The sequence below is a fragment of the Hypanus sabinus genome, chromosome 11 (assembly GCF_030144855.1).
Source record: "Hypanus sabinus isolate sHypSab1 chromosome 11, sHypSab1.hap1, whole genome shotgun sequence".
NCBI lineage: Eukaryota > Metazoa > Chordata > Chondrichthyes > Myliobatiformes > Dasyatidae > Hypanus > Hypanus sabinus.
In genome coordinates, this window is record NC_082716.1 from 57876172 (window position 1) to 57898977 (window position 22806).

At 38.7% G+C, this 22806-nt stretch overlaps 1 protein-coding gene across 1 annotated transcript in view; it reads right to left on the reverse strand.

Annotated features, from left to right (window-relative positions):
• Window positions 1-8220: 8220 nt before the first annotated feature.
• Window positions 8221-22806, reverse strand: part of dnajc6 (DnaJ (Hsp40) homolog, subfamily C, member 6) — a 230562-nt gene continuing 215976 nt past the window's right edge. The window contains exons 19-20 of the mRNA XM_059983611.1: window positions 17275-17451; window positions 8221-8739 (exon numbers count right to left, since the gene is read on the reverse strand). Coding sequence (XP_059839594.1) covers window positions 8638-8739; window positions 17275-17451 — 279 coding nt within the window. The 3' untranslated portion in view covers window positions 8221-8637. The remainder of the gene's footprint in view (window positions 8740-17274; window positions 17452-22806) is intronic.

Here is a 22806-nt window from a genome sequence, read left to right on the forward strand (position 1 = left end):
TTTAGGACGACTTCAGGATTGAAGGATGTCCATTTGGAACAGAGATGCGGAGAAATAACTTTAGTCAGAGGGTGCTAAATCTGTGGAATTGGTTGCCATGAGCAGCTGTGGAGGCAAAGTCAGGTCATTGGGTGCATTTAAGGCAGAGATAGATATGTTCTTGATTAGCCAGGGCATCAAAAGTTATGGGGAGAAGGCAGGGGAGTGGGAATGACTGGAAGAATTGGATCAGCCCATGATTGAATGGTGGAGCAGACTTGATGGGCCAAATAGCCTACTTCCGCTCCCATATCATATGTTCTTATGGCCCCTTCCAGCTCTCCAAATTTCGTACTTAGGCTCCTTCCTGGAGACCTTGTATTTTTCTAAAGCCCTAATAGTACCTAGCTTTGTGAATCTTTTGTAAGCTTTTCTTCCTAATTAGATTTTCTACATCATTTGTACACCACGGTTCTTTTAACCCTACCATCCTTTCCCTGCCTCAATGGAACATACCTATGCAGAACACCATGCAAATACTCCCTGAAAATCTGCCACATTTCTGCCATGCATTTCCCTGCGAACATCTGTTCCAATTTATGCTCCCAAGTTTCTGCCTAATAGCATCATATTTCCCCCTACACCAATTAAATGTTTTTCCCAAACTGTCTGCTCCGATCCCTCGCCAGCACCATGATAAAGGAGATAGAGTTGTGATCTCTACCTCCAAAATGCTCTCTGAGAGATCTGACACCTGACCAGGTTCATTTCACAATATCAGATCAAGTACAGCCTCTCCTCTAGTTGGATTATCTACATATTTTGTCAGGAAACCTTCCCGAACACACCTAACAAACTCCATCCCATCCAAACTCCTTGCTCTAAGGAGATGCCAGTCAATCTTAGGAAAGTTAAAATGACCCAGTTCAACAACCCTATTATTATTGCACCATTCCAGAATCTGCTTCCCTATCTGCTCTTTGATGTCTCTGATTCTACTGGGGGTGGGGGGGGGGTCTATAAGAATTATCCAGTAGATTTATTGCCCCTTCCTGTTTCTGACTTCCACCGACGCTGACTCGGTAGACAATCCCTCCATGACTTCCTCCTTTTCTGCAGCCATGATACTATCCCTGATTAGCAATGCCACACACCCACCTCTTTTGCCTCCCTGCACTTTTTGAAACATCTAAAGCCCTGCATACTCAGCAGCCATTCCTGCCCCTGAGACATCCAAATCTCTGTAATGGTCACAGTGCCATAGTTCGATGTATGGATCATCTGCCTTGTTTATGAAACTCCTTCTATTAAAATAGACACATCTCAAACTATCTGGCTGAGTGCATCTTTGCTCTATCGTCTGTCTATCTTTCCTCACAAACTCCCTACAAGCTGCTCTACTTGTGCACCAACCACCCCATCCTCTGGCTCTTCACTTCAGTTCCCACACTCCTGCAAATCTAGTTTAAATTCTCCCCAATCACATTAGCTCTCTCCCATGCTGTTGGTTCCCCTCCAATTCAAGTTTGCCCTTTCCCCAGATAAGGTTCCAATGATCCAAGAACTTGAAACTCTGCCCCCAGCACCATCTCCTCAGCCACTTATTCATCTGCGCTATCTTCCTGGTTTAACCTTCCCTGGAGTAATCTGGAGATTACCATCTTGCAGGACCTGCTCTACTGCCTATGTCATCGGTACCAACATATACCATGATATCTGGCTGTTCACCCTCCCCCTCAAGAATATTCTGCAACCACTCGGAGACATCCTATATCTTAGCATCTGGGAGGCAACACACTATCCAGGCCTCCCTCAGGCTGCCACAAAATTTCTTACCTGTCCCCCTATCGAGTCCCCTATGTTTACTGCTCTGCCTGACTTCACCCTACCCTTCTGAAGCTCAGAGCTGACCACAATACTATTGGTCTGGCTACTGCTGCCTTGCCCAAATAGATCATCCCCCTCAGCTGTATCCAAAGGGGTATACCAGTTGCTTTGGGGAATGGCCATAGGGGGACTTCTTTCTCCCTTTACCTCTCTGTGTTCACCCACCTACTCCCTGTATTTGCACTCTGGGTGTAACCACCTGCTTAATTCCATCAATTGCTCTACCTCCTGGAAGATCCTTAGTTCATCAAACTCCAGCTACAGCTCCTTAATTCGGTCTTTCATGAGCTGGAGTTGGCTGCACATCCCGCAGTCATCAGGGAGACCATCAGGTTCCGTGAATTCCACTGACATATCTGCCATCCCGCTTGCACTGTACTATGGGCAACTAAGACCAAATCAGCAATAATGAAAGGAAAAACTACCCTTCTTACCTGTTTCTCTGGCCTGAGGCCCTTCTTGTCGAAGCCTCGTGAGGCAAAGCCCCAAAGTTTCCACATTGGTTACATCCTCCTAAGGGGGCTTGAGTCAAAGGGAAACCTTAAGTTAAGGGACAAGTGCTAGGGACACAACTGTTACAATCTATTTCAATGGAATACTGTAGATTAAGGGAGATCAAACACAATATTGCCACATATGTTGCTGATAAAAATCTGAGTGACAGTGTCGGGTGTGAAAGGATGCTGAATGGCTTCAGAGAATATAGACAGGTTAATCAAATGGAAAAGCCATGTCAAATTGAATATGTGGAAAAATGCTTTAAAAAAGTAGAAATACAATTTAGTCACAAAGAGACTGCAGATGTCAAAATCTGGAGCAAACAAAAATGCTGGAAGAATTAAGTAGCATCTGTGGAGGCAAAGGGATAATTGAGGTTTTGAGTCATGATCCGGCTTCAATGCTGAGCATGTGGACAGAAGATAACCAGTATGGACAGATGAAAGGGAGAGCTGAGACAAGGTCTAGTAAGTAATAAATGAAACCAGACAAGTTGGTCTCATATGCCAGACTACTGTTTGTAGACTACAGCTCAGTCTTCAGTACCATTAGTCCCTAGAAACTGTCCTCACCGGGTCTCATCACCCCCCTCTGCAACTGAACTCTGGATTTCTTAACAGTCAGACCACGGTCAGTCAGTGTGGGCAGCGACGTCTCTCATGATGAAGACATTGAGCACTGGTGCTCCCCGAGGCTGTGTGCTCAGCACACTGCTGTCCACACTGCAGATAAGGGAGGGATGATGGGCGGATAGGGGAGGCATTAGGAACGGTAGGCTGGGACAAAGTAGTCCAGGTGGATAGATATGTGGGTGAAGAAATAGAAATGGAAAAGGGAAGCATATGGAGGGAGATCCTGGCTGAACCAGTAAGGGTGGGAAAGAAACCCAGAGCATGTGAATTACCTGAAAATGGAAAATTCAGTTTTTATACCATTGTGTTTCAAGTGGAATACGATGAGCCATTCTTGCATTTCATTTATTATGTCAGTGCAGAAGGCCTAAAATCAACAAGTCACTGTGAGAATGGGGAATAATAGTGAATTGTCACTGGAGGCACAAGATGTCTGGGGGGGGGGGGCGCGGGTGAAGGTGCAAATGAACAGCAAACTGGCTGCCTGGTCTTTGCTTGGTCCTATTGATGTGGAGCAGGCTGTACTGGGATCATCAAATGCAATTAGAGGTCGGAAGAGGTGCATATGCATCTTACCATACCTATAAAGGCTGTTTAAGTCCCTGGGTAGTGATGAGGTGGGTGGTGTAGGGACAGGTTCTGTACCTCCTATTGTTGCAAAGGAAATGCCAAGAGATGGAGGCGTGAATGGAGAGAGATGAGAGGATCAGGAAGTGACAAAGTCTGAAATAGAAATGTAGATCATATTATTGGCAAAACATTATTAGGGACCTGGGTCTCACTGTACATGAAAGTTAATCTACAATTTTAGACAACAATTAGGAAGACAAATTGTATGAAGTTTATTACAGTACTACAGTATTTGAATGCAAGAGATAAGTTGCCTTACTGGAATTGTACAGATACCTGGTGAAACCACATCGAGAAGATTATATGCAAATTTGATTTCTTGACTTAAGGAAAGATATTTGCATTAATGCAGCAAGGGTTCACCAGATTCCTGTGAAGGTACAGTAGATTTGTTACAGAAGTCAAGATTCATAAACTGAGTTTACACCTGCCAGGATTTAAAGGAACAAGACGTGATCTCATCAATTGTTACAGCATTCAGAAGAGATTTCACAAGGTATAGCAGAATCACTAGTATCAAAGGTCACAGTCTTATTATGAAGAGTCATCCATTTAGGATGAAGACTTGGCACAGAATAATTACAAATAGAATATCAACATTCTAGAATATCTTTCGCACTTTCTCCAAGGTTTTAACATGCTTCTTAAAGTTTAGTGCTCAAAACTGAATGTTTTAGTTCAAGTAAAACCAGTGTTCCTGAAAAATTCATAGATTGATTCTACATTTTAGCAGCCTTCTCAAGTTGTTCTGCCACTTTCAAAGATTTGTCAGCATATATCGCCAAGCCTCTTGGTTTCTGGGCATCCATTAAAACTGGCTGTTTGATTTGTCCCATTCTTCCTAAATAAAATCATTTTACACTTTGGTACTTAAAGTTTCATCTGCTGTGTGTACCCCAGGACATCTTCAACAAGGAGCGGTATCTCAGAAAGGCAGCGTCCATTATTAAGGACCTCCAGCACCCAGGGCATGCCCTTTTCTCACTGTTACCATCAGGTAGGAGGTACAGAAGCGTGAAGGCACACTCTCAGCGATTCCGGAACAGCTTCTTCCCCTCTACCATCCGATTCCTAAATGGACATTGAACCCTTGGACACTACCTCACTTTTAAAATGTATAATTTTTTTGCATGATCTTTAATCTATTCAATAAATATATATTGTAATTTACTTATTTATTATTTTTTCTCTTCTATATTATGTATTGCATTGAACTGCTGCTGCTAAGTTAACAAATTTTACTACACATGCCGGTGATAATAAACCTAATTCTGATCCATTTCACAAATATGTTACTTTGGCCATCACCATGTTCTTGTAGTGGAGTTCTGTACTTGAGTTCAGCATCACATTGAAAGCATGGGCTTTTGCATTAATTTTCACAAATGAAAGACAGAGGTTGTTCTGTTGCCAACCCTTGGCACCTATCACTGAACATCTTCCTCCAGCCTAAAATCTGGTCACTACTCCTCTTTCCATCTCTCAGACAGCTTTGTAGCCACGTTACATCTCCTTTATTCCTGAACTTGAATTATGCAAACAAAGCACATCTATACGCACCTCATTTTACAGATGCACAGCAGAGATCATCCCTACAAGCTGCATGGCTACATTGCATCAGATCTGCAGAGTGGTGGACAGGAAGGCTCTGCAGTGGGTAGTCAAAACTGCCCAATGTATCGCCCGCACCAAGGACAGAAAGGTGCTGGTAAAAGGCTGGGAACATCATAAAGAATCCCACCATGCTCATTGTCTGTTTGTCCAACTCCCATCAGGAAGGAGACTACACAGCATCCATGCCAGAACCACCAAATTCAATATTTACTTTCCCCGAGCAGTAAGACTCTATCAACCCATTAACCCACCCCACCACAACCCTAACCACCAGTACTTTATCATTTCCTGTCTGAAACCTTACATGCAGACACCCCTGTGCATAGTGCCACTTTATTGACATACAATTAATGTGTATGAGATATTTTATGCATTTATATTTATTACTTTTTTCTATTATTGTGTTCTTTATCTTATTAGGTTTTTTTTGCTGCATCAGATCCAGAGCAATTATGTTGTTCTCCTTCACACTTCTGCACTGGAAATGACATTAAAGAAGCTTGAATCACAATATATGGCTTTTAAGCATCTTTTACAAGGTCATATATCTCAACATCAGTTATATTACACTAAATATTAATCCCTTTCCTCCAAAATTGAGAACTGAACTTTTGCATTTAATCACCACCAGAAATTTTGGTCCCAGCCATCAATACCCAGAGGATGAAACCTGTGCAATTATATGTGAAGCCAAAATGAACTTTCATCACCTATTTTTACTTCTGGGTTAAACTTCTTATCTCTAAGTCATTTGTCTAGATGTCTGGATGGCCATTCTGGTAACATTCCAGTCAAGGGTCCTATACTCAATGATATGATCTCCATGATCACTCTCACTAATGTAGAACTGGACAAAGGTATCATGCATCTGTGAAGGTCAGCCATATCTTGTTAATTAATTCCAGAATTTTTATAACAAGGAATTAGCAAACAGTAATTAGAATACCAGTTCGACATACCCTTTAGAATAATGCTCCTTAGTCCATGACCTTGTGAAAATAAAACTGTTTCTCATAGTGCACCCTTAACTTACTAAAAATATAGCTAGAAAATGAAGGATACATATCCCTTATGCACACTGCATAGTGCTTTTGGTGTCGTTTAAATTTAATCAACAAAGATGTTTGCAAAAGCTTCCAGAAGGTGCCTATTTTATAAGGAAAAAAACGATGAGCAAGATAGGAAACAAATTCCACAAGACTGAAATAATAAATTGTATTTAAAGAGCAATGAAGCAGTTAGAACCATTAACAAAAGACAGAACACATCTGAAACCCATAAGACTTTGAGAAAAGGTTTGCAAATATTTACAGAAAAAGGTAACTTAACAGAACTTTGTTTAAATCCAGGGAAAATGAATGATCCACACAAATAATTGTCCATTCATCACTGATACCAAGTTATCTTGGATGACTGGCCATTTTGAACTTACATTGATTTCCACTTACACTCCATGCTCCATACAAAATGGAGAACAACAACAAGCACAAAGATATCCAATTAGACAAGATCGTTGGAGCCATTTGCTCTTATCATGTCATTGATGATTGCTTGATTTAAAAATTGTACCTGATTACTTGACAATCTATACTTTTGCGAATGGTTTTAATGTTGCTTTACTGTTATGTTAGTCAGGGTAACTTTGATTAACTAACACATTCAAAGGAATCAGACTTTCTTCGTTTGGTTATCATCAACGTCCCTAATCCACTGGACTATTTGGATCTTCACATATAATCTTTTTTGTAAATTCAGAGTTTCTTCAAAAATATTCATTGTTGGAAGAAAAGCCAAGAATTAATTGTATTTGCAGTGCAGATCAAACAGCCAGTTTTCAGCAATACACACATTTATTTCTTGTCAATAACAGGCAGTATTATGTACAATTTAGAATGAACATAATTTAGAACTTAAGACATTTTCTCAATAGTCACATTTCATACAATGACATCAGATGTAACAAAGATCATAACGAATGTAACATTCAATCTATGCTTTCTTTACATTCCCCCACTCACCATCTATCCCCACCCCATCTCATCCTACGAACACACAAGTAATAAATCAAAGTTAATCTGACATTCCGTGGACCGTGTATTCAGGCATAAAGACTAAATTGTGAAGCTCCTGTACTATAATAACAATGATCTGCATGATTCACAAAAGTGCATAGACAACAAATCTTTTAGTGTTCTGTTGTATCAGACTGTAGAATAAAACATTTTTTTTTTGGGGGGGAGGAAAATTCAAACAGATTACATGGTATATACAAACAAAATGGCATATTAAATAAAATATTTTGAATAATGCTCTAGAATTAGGATTTCTCCATTAAATTAGATAATAAGGATGTACCTGAAAATGGAATTCTATATTTACAACTGGTGCTTATGATATTGTCTAGGGCCTATTTGCAGCCACTCTTACCTTGACATTCCATACGCCAATTAGCTTTTATTCACAGCTTTTCTCATTTTAGAAGTGATTTTCACTCCCTTTTTTTTGCTTACTCTGCTTCAGCAAAAGAACCAAAGGAAGCTTTTGGTTATTTTGGCTTTGACAAAGCACAAAGTGAAGTACAATTTTAAGCACAACTATTTGCCTTGTATTGTTTCCTCTTATTGCTATGAGGAACCCTCATCTTGGCAATGGCTCACAACAACATTATTAATAACTGGAGCTTGATATGCGAGAGCCACAAGCACAGTTCCAAACCATTGTGTTTCACAATACAGCATAATGTAACAATCCCAAGCGGCTATTAGGCAGGACACTTAACGAGACTGCAAGTGAGTAATACTGATCAGTACTATCAGGAATTGAATGTGTGAGATGATGATTCCAGATGTACCATAAAGCTTGTTGCTTTACCTAGACAAGGTGTTTAATTTTTCTTTACATATACACAGACTCCGTAATGTTACATTGTCCAGCAATTAGTAACAGTAACAATACTAATACACTAATTTCAAATGGTGTGAAATGAAAAGCAGAACTTCAACATGATAAATTTCAAATTACATGCAACATTTTTCAGAATAAAGTATGTAAATATTAAGATTCGGGCAGAATGTTACAAATTGCATTGCAAACAAAATTAAGAGGAAAGTAATCACAGAAGGGGTCAATTCTTATTTTTATAAGCCCCCAAAAATCATGTATTAGTGACTTTTTTCCAGTTATAACTTACTTTAAACAAAACCCCTTGTAAAAGGACTTGTCTTTGAAACAAGAATAGCTTGGTTGAATGATATATACTCAATTAATTAGTAAATGAGTGCCTGTATACAGATTTACCAAGGGAAGGCAGTATACTTCCACATTAAAGCAAAATAGGAACTAAACATTTAACACAATTAGAGTCAACAGTAAACACTGGCAAAATATTTGCATTAAATTAGTACAGAGGCTTTTGGCCTTGACTTTCAAATTCTGACCAGGCATCATTCAATTCCATGAATATCATCTTGGCATACTGTTCATATGGCTGACCAGTGGCCTGTGAAAATAAAATGAAAATACATACATCAAATAGAGAATGACACTGAAAACCATAACCAGCCATACATTAGTGCTATTTCATTTGCCGGTTTCTTTTACTCTGTTTTTCAATCCAGAACTCTAACCGCAGACAGATGATTACCTGCAAAAATTATGATTAGCAAATGGTTAGTAATCCCAAATTTTCTTCACGAGAAGGAAAAGAAGACAGGATGACAAAAATAGACTCTGAACATGCCAAGTTCTTTCATTTCAAATCTATCCCAATTTTCTTCTAATCAAATGTAATCTATTTTATCTTGAAAGAAGAATTCTTCAACATACATTTCTCTCCAGGCTGTCTAAATTCCTTCTAATTTCCTGAGTGTAACAGTGTCAGAATTTATTGTTGATAAGCAACTTCTGGAAATTTAAGAGATGTAGTGCTATTAGAAATACATCATCCTTTTCAGCCAAAGCAGTTAAATCTCACACACATCACTTATATGGTTCCAAATCAAACACATTTTTAATATGCTAAGACAAATAACTTTAAATTGCTGTAAAAGTGCTTCCACCAACTAGACTGGAGGAGCTCAAGAGATCATCACCACCTAGAGACAACTGAGGATGAATACCTATACTGTATTCACAGAACTAATTCCTTCTGTTAATTATTGGCATCAGCACTCCCAAGCTGGAAAAATTGTGTTTTCAACAATTCTGACTCAAGTGAACCTATGCCTAATTCTGACACAGGACAGAAACACAAGACAAGCAGAGAAAGCAAATATTTGTGTGAAAGAAGATATTAATTGTAATTTTAAGGATTGTTTCATGTACTACTAGAAGAGAGTCTGAAACCAAAACAGACACAATGACAGGGTATCCTTACACTGACAAATTTGGATTCCTGCCAGGATGCATCTTTTTATCAAGCTAGAGCACCTGTTCTTGCATCCTGTTTATGTTAATCCAAATCCTTATTCATAGATGAATATGCTTTGAGAACTACTGTAGATGCCCCAGTATTGAGGGCATCAATCCACTGGTGAAGCAGAATAACTTGTCACTCAAACTTGGACAATAAGCTTATCTCAATACGCAAGGATGAGGCACCATAGCTGAGCAGATGCCACCAACACTAAGCGAGAATGAGTGAACTTAAATACTCAAGCTGGGCTTATAAAGTCCTCAAACATTTTACCTCGAAAATATTTAACACGAGACAAAATTCACAGAGAATCACTTTCACTCAAATACAAGATAATCAAAACTTATTCTAATATCACTTTCTCAGGATATTTACTTTACAGTCCTAACGAAAGGTCATCGACTTGAAAAGTTAACTGTTTCTTACAGCAGCTGCTAGATTTTGAGCATGTCTAGCCTTTTCTGAAATTACCAGATGTTACTGACCAATCTATTCTTTCCACAATGAATAACTGATTTTTTTCATTAGTCTTTTAATTAAAAGAAACACAGGATCCTCATTTTAATCATCCAGTGCTAGCATCTACAAAATGTAGTAATATACAATAACTTTTCTGTAATGTTAATTAGCCTCACCCTCGACCGCGAACACCTCAGAGAATTGTTTGCAAACTACTTTGTTTCTATATACCCTGACAATCATTTGCTTGAAGTTTGGAAACACAAGACACCTTTATCTTTCCAGGATCAAATTCCTTCTAGGAGTAAAAAAAAATTAGCTGTTCATCGACACGGACTTGGCCATAATCATCCACTGTGCTTTTTCAGATCAAATTCTTGTCAGTCAAATATCCGAACTGTGCAACACCCTCTTCAGGGAAAAGTAATATCAAGGTGAAAATCTTCATGTCTTTAACCATATTGAAAGACACACTGGACAGTGGAAAATTTGAGACTTGGAAATGTAAATCAATCGTAATAAAAAAAATGAGGATGTAAAATATGGAGAGAGGATTAAAACAATTGAGTGAGAATTTTTTAAAAAAGATAAAGTTAAATGCAATAACACATAGGAGCAGAATCAGGCTGTGCAACCCAGAGTCTACTCTGCGATAACATCATGGCTGATTTATTGTCTCTCATCCCCATTCTCCTGCCTTCTCCCTGTAATCTTTGGCACCTTTACTAATCAAGAACCTATCAACTTCTGTTTTAAATATACTGCCAAATCCAGTTCTAACAACATCACATGACATAATGATAACGACAAGACAGTGGTTGGTCTCGCCAATAACGGTGAAGCAGCATACAAGGAGAAGATAATTCAGGTTGTGACAAGTGTAAACACAACAGCACGAGTTTCAGCGTGGACAAGATTAAAGAAATGATTGTGGACTTCAGGATGGTGCAGGCTGGCCATTCCCTACAGCACATCAACAGCTTCTCCGTGAAGAGAGTCAGGAGCACCAAGATTCTTGGCGTGCATATTACTGACAATCTTACCTGGTCCCTCAACAGCTGCTCCTTAGCCAGGAGAAAACAGGTACACCTCCACTTCCTGAGGAGAGAGAGGAACTAAGGCTTTCCCCCACTCGGGCTTTACAGTAATAGTGCCAGTAACATTAAACACATATCTTGCACTTTGTCAACTTGTCAATCTTCAGGCCATGCGCTAATATGACTGTGACTGTATGTGCTGTGTGCGTTCAGGCTCAAACAGGTTGCCAGTAACTTTCTAATGAGTTGAGTCTGCATCTTTGATGTCAGTACCGGAACTTCATGCCATTCAATACATCTGAGGGAGAAGGATTAAAAGGTGCTGTATTAAGAGAAAACTAAAGGAGGGATGCACCTCAATGTTGGTATAGGTGGTAATTACCCAAGAACAAATAATATAAATGGAATCAGCTCTTAATCATCATCCACCTCCAACTAATACCGATCAATCATAACTACTCTCAGTTGAATATCACTCAGAGGCAGGGAACATTAAGGGTAAATCAGTAGCAGCAGATTACAGAGGGGATTGGACATATTGAACCTGCATCTGTTGGTAGAGAAATCAACATAAAGAAACACATTTTTCCACATATTGTCCTCAAACATACATATCACTTGCCTACCTATCTGAGATAACCTTGATAGGAATGATCACTCTTGAATACTTGGGAAGAGGAAGTTTAAAACAGTACTTCCTTCCATCAAATTTGTTTGTACCAAAATTATGCACTATCATCTTGCAGAGAAGACTCAAGTATGGATCAAAAACAAGGCAACAATGAAATGCTATGATCACCAGTATAACTATGCATTGCCCTTAATTGTGATCTCATGGTGAATCACATGTTCTCCTGATTTTGCCAAGAAACCAAATTTCGTCCAATAGTAAGTCACAGATATAAGAACCTAAGACATAGGAGCAAAATTAAGCCAATCAATGTATTAAGTCTGCTTTACCATTCCATCATGGGTTGATTTATTATCCTTTTCAACCCCATTCTCCAGCCTTCTCCCCATAACCTTTGATCTCCTTACTAATCAAGACCCTATCAACATCCTCTCTAAATATTCCCAATAATTTGGTTTTCACAGCTGTCTGTGGTAATGAATTCCACAGATTCACCATCATCAGGCTAAGGAGATTTCTCCTGATCTCTGTTTTTTTTAAAGCACAAAGTTATCAACAAAGCAAAGCTGTCTGACAGTTAATGGAGAATCAGAATAAAACTCAAGCCCTAGCACATCTGGTCAAGATCTGTATATGATCAGCTGGCAATGAATTTTAATAGGTGACCTCAAGTCGTCAACTTTTATTGTCATTTCGACCATAACTGCTGGCACAGTGCGTAGTAAAAATGAGACAACGTTTTTCAGGACCATGGTGTTACATGACACAGTACAAAAAACTAGAACTACGTAATAAAAAAAAGCTATATATAAAAAAAACCAAAAGGAGGCTGATGTGTGTCTTCAGGAAACTTCATAAGCTAATTGTACTCAACCTATTTCCCAGAGAATCCACGGTTCAAAGTGCTACTAATTGCTATAATCTGTTTTCTATAATACTTGACTGGACTCCATACACTCTAGTTATATCACCTCATGACAGCTGAGCTGTTTAATTGCACTAGAGCCAGCTTTTTCCTTTCTAGCTGTAATATTGGCATCTACTGGACAAAATCTGAAACTACATACATGCATCCTACTCCTAATCAAATCAACAACAGACCTAACAGCCCGTTTAAAGGGCATCAGGTAAGAACTGCTCACCAACACAGTTTGAACACCGGAATTTTTGCTCATCTCAGCATAGCCTGATCCGAACTCAGAAGTAAAGTTTAGAGCTTTGGTAATAATAAGCATGTTTGACTGCAAACCCACGGCAACTGAGTATAATATTATGGAGCCCTACATTCCGAGAGATCAAAGTTAAAATTCAACAGTTATTGGATATGATGCCAAGTGATGGCAGTGCCTGAAAAGCCTTGCATAACAGCTGAAGCTCTAGCATGCCAGTTGGGAAGAGATGATCATCAGTAATAGAAGAAAATCATCTGATCTGTTTATCTTCAACTACATCATAATCATTGAATGTTCCCACATTTACATACATCTCAAGACTTCAATGGCTTAATCTTTTCAGCAGGTTGGGTTTTAGAAATGGGAAATCAAGTGACTCCTTTCCAAATCATTCCCGTGTTTACGAAATTGTTAATGCTTTCAAACCTATCACTTACCTGGATGGGTGCATTCAAGGATTGAACCCCATCCAAAATAGAAAAACCATTGATTCACTGCTTTTTCCCTACCCAGTTATCAATTCACTGTGGTTGCAACATGTGCCATCAACAAATTGCATGAAAGCACTCCAATTTCAACCATCAAGAACAATAATTATTTTTATTTATCTATATCTCTCTCTTCTTCGGTGGTTGTCCATCGGAATCCGATGATGACGTCCACTCTTACATATATCTATACACACACACACACACACACTTATAGCAGACTATTGTTTATTGACTACAGTTCCATCTTCAATACCATAATTCTAGGCAAACTTATTACCAAACTCTGGACCCTAGGAGCCAACACCTCCCTCTGCAACTGGATCCTTAATTTTCTGACCAACACACCACAATAAGGGTAACAACTCAATTATTCAAAACCCTGATGCTCCACAAGGTTGGATTTTCAGATCCGTACACCACTCTCTGTACACTTATGACAGCATGTCCAGGTTCTGCCATTCATGTTAGCAGATGATACCACTGCAGTAGGCCATATCTCATAACAATCAGTCGGCAGTCAGGAAGGAATAAAGAGCTTAGTAAAAAAGGGTCATAGCAGCAATCTTTCCCTCAATAGAAGCAAAATAAAAGAACTAGTCATTGACTTCAGAAAGGGGTGTGGGGCACATAGTGTTTACATCAATGGTGTTGAGTTTGAGAACCTCAGGCTCCTAGGAGTGAACATCACCACCGGCCAGTCCTGGTCTAATCATGTAGATACCATGGCCGAGAAAGTTCAACAATGACTCTGCCTCCTCAGGAGGCTAAAGAATTTTAGCAAGTCCTTGTCAACACTTACCAATTTTTTACTGATGCACTTATAGGACCTGGATACACATCAGCTTAGTATGAAAACTGCTCACACATGACCGCAGAGCAACAGCAGAGAATTGTGAACACAGCTCAGAACATCAGAGTCTCCCCTTCATGGTATCTGTCTATACTTCTTGCTGCCTCAGTAAAGCAGCTAGCATAATCAAGGCCCCTTCACCTCAAATATTCCTCCTTCTCCATCTCCCACTAGGCAGCAGATACAAAAGCTTGAAAGCACATACCAAGGATAGCTTGTATCCCCTGTGATAAGACTTCTAAGTGGTTCCTTACTACAATAAAAAGGACTCCTGAACTCAGCGGCCTCACTACGATTTTGCACCTTATTGTTTACTTGCACTACCCTCTCTTTACCACTGTTATACTTAATTCTAAATTGTTTTTATCTTGTTCTACATCAATACAAAGATTTGAGCTGCATGAACAGTATGCAAGACAAACTTTCCACTGTATCTCAAGATATATTATAATAATAAATCCATTTCTAATAGATGTCAAAAGAGCATCAAAAGAAGATTACAAATGCAAATACTCCTGTAGATATAAAAGACAACAGTTGCTAAATCAGCAATGGAAAAAAAAACTCTTGAACTCAAGTAGCATGTATAGAAGCAAAGGAATACCAAAAGCTGAGTAGAGGTAAATAACAATTTTTCACCTGGGATAGTCTTCAATGGTACAAACAATTTTCCAAGTAACCCAAACTTGCATTGCTCCATTTTCCTCTCTTTATGCCCCACCAACCACAAATTCATTCCTCTCTTCTCTTTCAATATTTTTATTATTATATAAATTGCATGAATACAAATACAAAATTCATAAGGATACAAGTAATATGAATTACATTACATTTAAATCACAGTATCCCATATTCCAAATCAACTATGTAGAAAAAAAAGATTGAATTATGAAATAAAATAAAATAGTTGTATTTTATTTAAAAAATCTACCTCCACTACCAAAAATGAGCTGGTTGGTGGAAAAAGAGGAAGAAAAACCTTATCATATAATATTATATTAATAATGGCTCAATTCCATAGTTTAATAACAGTTCAAAATTTATGAAAATAAATCAGAAAGGGTCCCCATAACATTAGAAAATCATGTTCAGAATTAGAAATCGAACAACGAATCTTCTCTGGATCAAGGCACAACATAATTTCAGATAGCCACGGACCATGAGTAGGTGGGGCAGCCTCCTTCCACTTGAGCAAGATCACCCTCCTGGCCATAACAGATAAAGGCCAATACCCGCAAATTAGACGGCTTCAGTTTTGTAATACTATCCTCAACAATACCATACATAGCAGTCAAGGGATTGGGCTTAAAACTAACACTGAAAAGTACAGAAAAAGTTTGAAATACATCTTTCCAAAATTTTCAAGGCTCAGACATGTCCAAAATATATGAATTAGCGTGGCCATTCCATCAGTTTATCTATCACAGTAGGGGGAAATATCTGCATAGAAACGAGAGAGCTTGTCTTTAGACATAAGAACTCTATGTACCAGTTTGAATTGTAATAAAGAATGATGAGCACATAATAATGAAGAATTATTCAATTTTAAAATACTCTTCCAGCTCTCTTCAGATATGAAAATCTGTAAATCCTTTTCCCAGTCTCCTTTAATTTTATCTAAAGAGGCCTTTTTCAGTCCCAACACCAGACCGTAAATGTAAGATATTGAAACCCTACCTTTTAAGGAATGGGACAGATTGGGTATTAACCAATCTCAGGATTTGTTTGATGGCAGGAATCTTTATTTTGTGCAACTTTCAATGAAATTTAACCTTTCCAATACTTACTTTTTTCAATACTTACAGATTAGAGGTATTTTAAGATCCCAACTACTTATATTTCCTACAAGTCCAGATAAGAGTATAATAGATACAATTTTTAATCTGAAACCCTTTGACATTCCTCTCACCCACACACCACATCTTCTGGCTCTTATCCCCTTCTTCAGCTGGTTCCTCATTCCTCCTTTACCTCGTTCCACCAATCATCTTCCTTATCAGACTCTAGTATCTGCAACCCCTTGCTTCCCGGTCATCTTCCAGCTTTGTCTCTATCTCTATCTTTTGCTCTCTCTCACCAACCTGACTCCATCTGGCACCTCTTTCTCTAACATCACCCAGCAGCCAATGACTCCAGACTCCACCCACCCTCCTCCTCCACCTCTATCAGACACAACCTCCATCATCTCCTTCCTCACCTAGTTTCATCCATCATGTGGAAGCCCCTGCCATACCCTTCCTCTCAACTCTGAATGCCGGCAATCTCCTGCCTACACTCTTAACCCTGAAGCAGGGTCTTGACCCAAATTAATGAATATCCTTTTGTCTCCATAGATGTTGCCAGACCCACTGAGTTCCTCCAACAGTTTGTATTTTTTTAAGCAATTCATGGCTCTTTCCACAATTAACTTCAGGAATACTGAGAAAAAGATGTGATTTCCATTTCCCGGTTTAAGATTTTCAACTTTTCAACAAGATTTTCAACAAAAAGACTTTGTCTGTCAGGTGGGTCATTAGTGGATTGGCTGTAGATTGCCTTATGCAAACTGTTATATTTCAAAATTCATAATCCAATACATGGTGAACAAATTCAGAACTGAAACGCAATTAAAATCAAATGATACAGCATGTCAAATGACAAAACATGATAAAGCTACTTCACACTGCATGCAGCAGAAACCAAATCAACACTCCCACCTTCAGTTTCCGTCAAAGGCTATCAGAGCCATGTCTGAAGATGGAAATTCAGGACTATGTTGTCTATGGTCTATTACCTGCAATGCATCATCACTGCTTGCAGGATGCAGAAGTTAATCAAGATTACCAAGTATTGGTACCAGATAATTATAGACAGAGGGGTGAATGTGGGTGAAATTCAGAGCACTGAGCAAAGACCAGCATTACTTGGCACATTGATTTTAGTATATTATAGAGATCACAAGCATTGGCATACATTAACTTTGATAGATGGGTGAACTTACTTTATCGGGGTGAACAACAAGTACTGCCTTCCGATAGACTTTTTTCACTTGTTCAGGAGTAACGAGATCTGCCATGCCAACAGGCTTCCACTTTGTTTCCCCTTCCCATAAAACAGTGTGCATAGTTGACAGCAATGCCCGTATATTTCTTTCTTTCCCTTCGATCCAATCCAGTAGCTGAAATTGAAATGATAAAATTAATCTTGAGTAATAAGCAGGACTGATGATGAAATTTGAATCTAGGGACCAGACTTTGAAGTGAAGAATCTTTATCCAGAAAGATACTTTAGGTACAAAATATACCTAAATTCATTTTGAATCTAGCTTTATCTGAAGTACCAAAATAAATTACTTGTGTGGGGGATTAAAACAATTTTGACTTCTATGACACAGTATCAACTAGCATTCAGGATTTGTAACAGATGAAGTAAAAAGAAAACTTATTTTACTCCAAGTGATTACCTTAAACACGGTTTCACAGAAGTATCTAACAAACAGAATATACCACTTCCCAAACCTGAAAGCCACACAGCTATTTGGGCTAAATAACACATTTTATAGGACTTTTATTAAATTGCTAGACATTGACATGTGGTTTCCTAAATTCATATTGGACACGACCCTTGTAGATGGTAAGAGAGAATTTCATCTCATCATTCTTCATTACATTGGGTTACTTGCCCACAGCTGACAAGGCAACAGATTATGTAATTCAAACCCTTGTACGTACATAGATACAATGAAGAACAGGCCCTTCCAGCCCAATGAACCACACCACCCAGCAACCCACCTATTTAACCCTAGCCTAATCAGAGGACAATTTACAATGGCCAATTGACCTACTAACCGGTACTTCATTGGACAGTGGGAGGATACTGCAGCACTTGGAGGAAACCCACAGAGTTCATGGGGAGAATGTAGAAACTCCTTACAAATGACGCCGGAGTTGAACTCCAAACTCCAGAATGCCCCAAGCTGTAATAGTGGCGTGCTACCTACTACACCATCACGGTGCCTCTGCTCTTGAGATATCTGGATTCTTAATTGAAGGATAATCCTGGTGTACCTCTGCTGAGTCCTGTCATTTACAGACATTATTTTTGATCTCACAAGTTGGAGTTTAGCTGTGATTAAGGCTTTTATTTTTAAATTCCAGTATTTCCTACTTCATTCTTACTATCATAGTGCAGTCACATTGAGGGTGCATTTGTTCAAGAAATAATACCTTATTTGTTTAATTTCTCATAAGTCATAAGGAAATCTATATTTTCCTTTGGACATAAATGAAGTTTAAGACCTGGTGTTCATCTGAAAAAAAAGTGTAATTTACAAAAATGTCTTTCCTACACTTTAAACTAAATACGCAGCGGCTTTTAGTAAAAAGTTATTTTTGAAAACGATGGAGAATTATTTTTGTTAATTTTTTCTTCATTTTGATTTTGAAGGCAAGCAATGGTCATTCAAATGTACCTGAAGAGACAACAACGTTTTTAATTTGCTTTCCTATTACTGATTTACTCTCCAGGAGCACATTAACTCAAATAACCAATGATTCTCTTCTAAAATACTAGTCAAAAGGTCAACCCAGTAGAAAAAAAAACCTGAGCTTATGTATTCCTAAAGTCAAAACAAGCTATCATTCAGTTTTCAGGGGCCAGTTTCAGACAACTGGCAAGACGCTCAGTGGCAGGTTGGTCATCTGTCCACCTACACCTAAATAATTAAAACACAAAAATAGGAACAGGCCACCTGCTCCCTTAAGCCTGCAATACCATTTGATATGATCAGGTCTGATCCACCCCACCTCGATTCTTCCTCTGTGCCAGATCTCCACAGCCTTCAATTTCCCAACCTTTCAAAACTTATCAACCTCCACTTTAAATATTACAAATAATCTATTTCCTAACACTTTCAGGAAAGCAAAGAATTGCAAAGGTCCAATACACTTACCTGGAATAAATTTTCAATACCTCGGAGGGGTCGGGGGTATAGTAGTGTAGTGGTTAGTGCAGGGCTCTATAGTACTGGTGAACCAGGTTCAATTCCTGCCACTGCCTGAAAGGGGTATGTACATTTTCCCCATGACTGCTCGTGTTTCCTCCCACAATCCAAAGAGCCAACGGTTGGTAGGTTAACTGGTCATTGTAAATTGTCCTGTCATTAGGCTCAGATTAAATCAGAGGATTGCTGGGCAACACGACTAGAAGGGCCAAAAGGGCCTATTTCACATGGTACCTCAATCGTTAAATAAATAAATTTTAAATGACCAGCCCTCGTCTTGAACCTATACCAGTCTGTTGTGTATTTACTATTTGAGTAATCGCGTATGTACATTGTTTGATTAAGCGTCTTTGCTAGGTTAAATAATTCATTGAGGGTTATATGTATAAGTACTACTGTGTGATATGTATATGCCTCATGTAAAGTAAAACCAAAGTTAGACCAACGTTCCCCGACTCCCTTGTCTTCCTTTGAATTAGTCCAATAATTTGAAGATACAAAACATACTGTAACATTGGTTGTGACGTATTTTTAAAATGAATCCAAAGCAGCTACCGACCTATTGAAGCTCAGCATGACATTCAACCTTTTTTTAAAAAAAGGTGCAGCAAAGGATTTAGAGTTTTAAAAACGTGCAGCACAGATTCTTCTGAAGGGAGGACATGATCAAGTTTTCTTGAAACAAGGCAGCAAATGGAGGAATTCACAGGTTCATAAAGAGTGAGTACTGTGTGGTAATAATCATTAAAAAAAAAGCAGAAATGGCTGGCTACATTGAAAAAATTGATGTGGTTGATTACACAAAAGATAACTCAAATATGTATACTGACTTAATTCAACAATATTTTGAAACAAATAAAACAGCCAACAAGGAACAAGTATCATTTTTGCTGAATGCATTGGATTAAAGGTACACAGTTTGATCTGTCTGCTCCAACCAAGCCATCTAAAAAGAGCTTCACTGATATTGTGAAAGTAATGCAGGAACATTTAGAACCGAAGACATTGTTGACTGTGGAAGATTTTAGGTTTCATAAGCAGAATCAAAAGGAGGGGAATCCATTTCAGCACACATGGCGGAATTGAAGTGATTGAGTGTTGCCAATTCAGTAATAGGTTTAATAATACACTGAGAGATTGTTTTTGGTTATGGAATCTTTAAACAAAGCATTCAAAAACAGCTCCTAACTAAGCACAACTTACATTCAAAAGAGCAGCAGAAATAGCTATTTCAATGGAAACCACAGACAGAAACCACAGTCAGGAATTAAAGTGAGCGTGAAGAAAAGTACAGTGTCTAAACAGAAACCAGCCGGCCAAACAAATTGTGTTACTGTTGTGGCAGGGACTCACATACACCAAACCAATGCAGGGTTAAAAGCAAAATTTGCAGAAAATACAACAAAATAAGACACATACAAAGAGCATGGCGGGCAGACAAAAATAAATGGACTCCACAGGGAAGAGTGAAAGCTAAAAAGTCAAGTTGCAGTTTAAAACCTAACGCTAATCAGCACATCATTGATGAGAAATCTGATAACAATGAGGGTGACACAGGACTGTGCAGTCTTGAGATTTACAGTTTGAAAATTACTAATAGACAAGCAATAAAACTTATGCCAGGAGTGAGTGGCAAATTATAGTAATTAAAATGGAATTAGATACTGGTTCAGCTGTTTCAGTCATTCCACAATAAGTTTTAAAGGCATTTCAAAGATACCAAACTGAAGCCTGCAACTATCCAACAAAGAACTTATACCGTAGAAAAGATAACTCCTGCAGGAATGACATTTGTAATTGTGAGATACAACAAACAACAAGCCACATTGAGCTTGTATGTGGTAAAATCAGAAGGACGAGCATTGTGGGAGTGCGATACGCTGAGACAACTACAACTTGATCTATTTACCAAATGAATACCCCATTCTCTGTAACAGAGTCAACTGAAAGTGAATTAAGAAAGGTACTGGATGATGCCACAACTGTCTTCATGCTGAACACCGTTGCCCAACAGAGGACAAACATGTGTTACTGCCAACACCTGTGCTTCTAGTTGGAAAGCGTATTGGACCAAGGAAGGACTATGCTGCTCAGAAGAATTGTGAAAATGATGAAAGCAGTGACCTGACTACAACAGTTTTAGTAGGCAACATATTGGAGAAAGCTTCTGATATGTTAATAAAACGTTACTCATTAAATATGGCACGTTTTAAGCTGGAAGAGGACTTGAGGAGCTTCAGGAAAGTTGCAAGCATTCAGCTTTTGTGAGGATAAAGAACCAGAATCTACTCTGTGCGCATTAAGGTTATTGCATTAACTTCAAGTGGGAGACAAAAAGCTGCTTGTAATAGTAGATGCAAAGACCAAAGCCCAGCTGGATGAATGGAAAGCCAAAATGAAAACAGTTAATGCAGATATGAAAAGAGTGGATTCAAGAGATGATGTCGTGGATGAGGAAACCAGGATGACAGATCAGATCGCAAAGGGAGCAATAGAAGGATTAATGAGTGATTACTGCAGTGAACTAAATGTACCTTCCCAAAATCAAGATGAACAAATTAGAAGAAAAAGGAAGGAGACAAAAGGAGCCCGGAGCTGTCAGAACCATTTCCTAGAGTCTCAGAGTCAACTCCTACAACCACCATGGAGGAGGCTTCAGAACCTGAGATCAATTCACAGCCACAAGTCTCACCTGCCAAACAGTGATCCTCCTTGTCAGGAAAGACATTATCCCTCAAGAGTAAGAAATCCACCACAGCAATTAAATATTTCGGCCTGAATAGGAAAATTTAAAATTTACAATGCTGAGATGTCTGTATGTAGCAGTTGTATTATATAATATACTGTGTATGTAATTGAGATGCATTCTCTATTCAGCTGGAGTTTATGGCTAAGCAGGGAGGAGATTAAGCATTCTTGTTTGTTTAAATAATTCATTAAGGGTATATGCATAAGTGCATGAATTGTATGCGTCACCACGCTATTGTGTGATGCGTGCACACCTTGCTTAAAGTGAACCCAAGGCTGGACCTGCATTCCCAAACTCCCGCGTCTTCCTTTGAATTAGTTTAATATTTTGAAGATACAAAACCTAACACCCTCACTCCAGACTCTCGCACAAGTGAATATATCTCACATCTATTTTGTCAAGCCCTCTGAGAATCTTTATGTTTTAATACATCCTTCATTCTTCTAAACTTCACAGACCAACCTGCTTAGTCTCTCTTGATAGGACATCCCTCTCTTCTCATCCTTTTGAAGCTGCCTGAAGCTACCAGGTAAACAGACTAATACTCAACATCTGTCCTCACCAACATCCTATGCAATTGAAACCAACTGAACTTTTTCCACATTCTTTTTCCTCTGCAATAAAGTTCAAAATGCCTTTAATCCGCCTGTCTAATTGTTACACTTGGCTGTTCCTTTTTTGTTATTGTCATGAACAACACATTGACTCTTCTGTACTTCAGTCATGTGTAGTCTCATTCCATTCAGAAATTGATCTGCTTTTTCGAATGCATAAGTGAATGA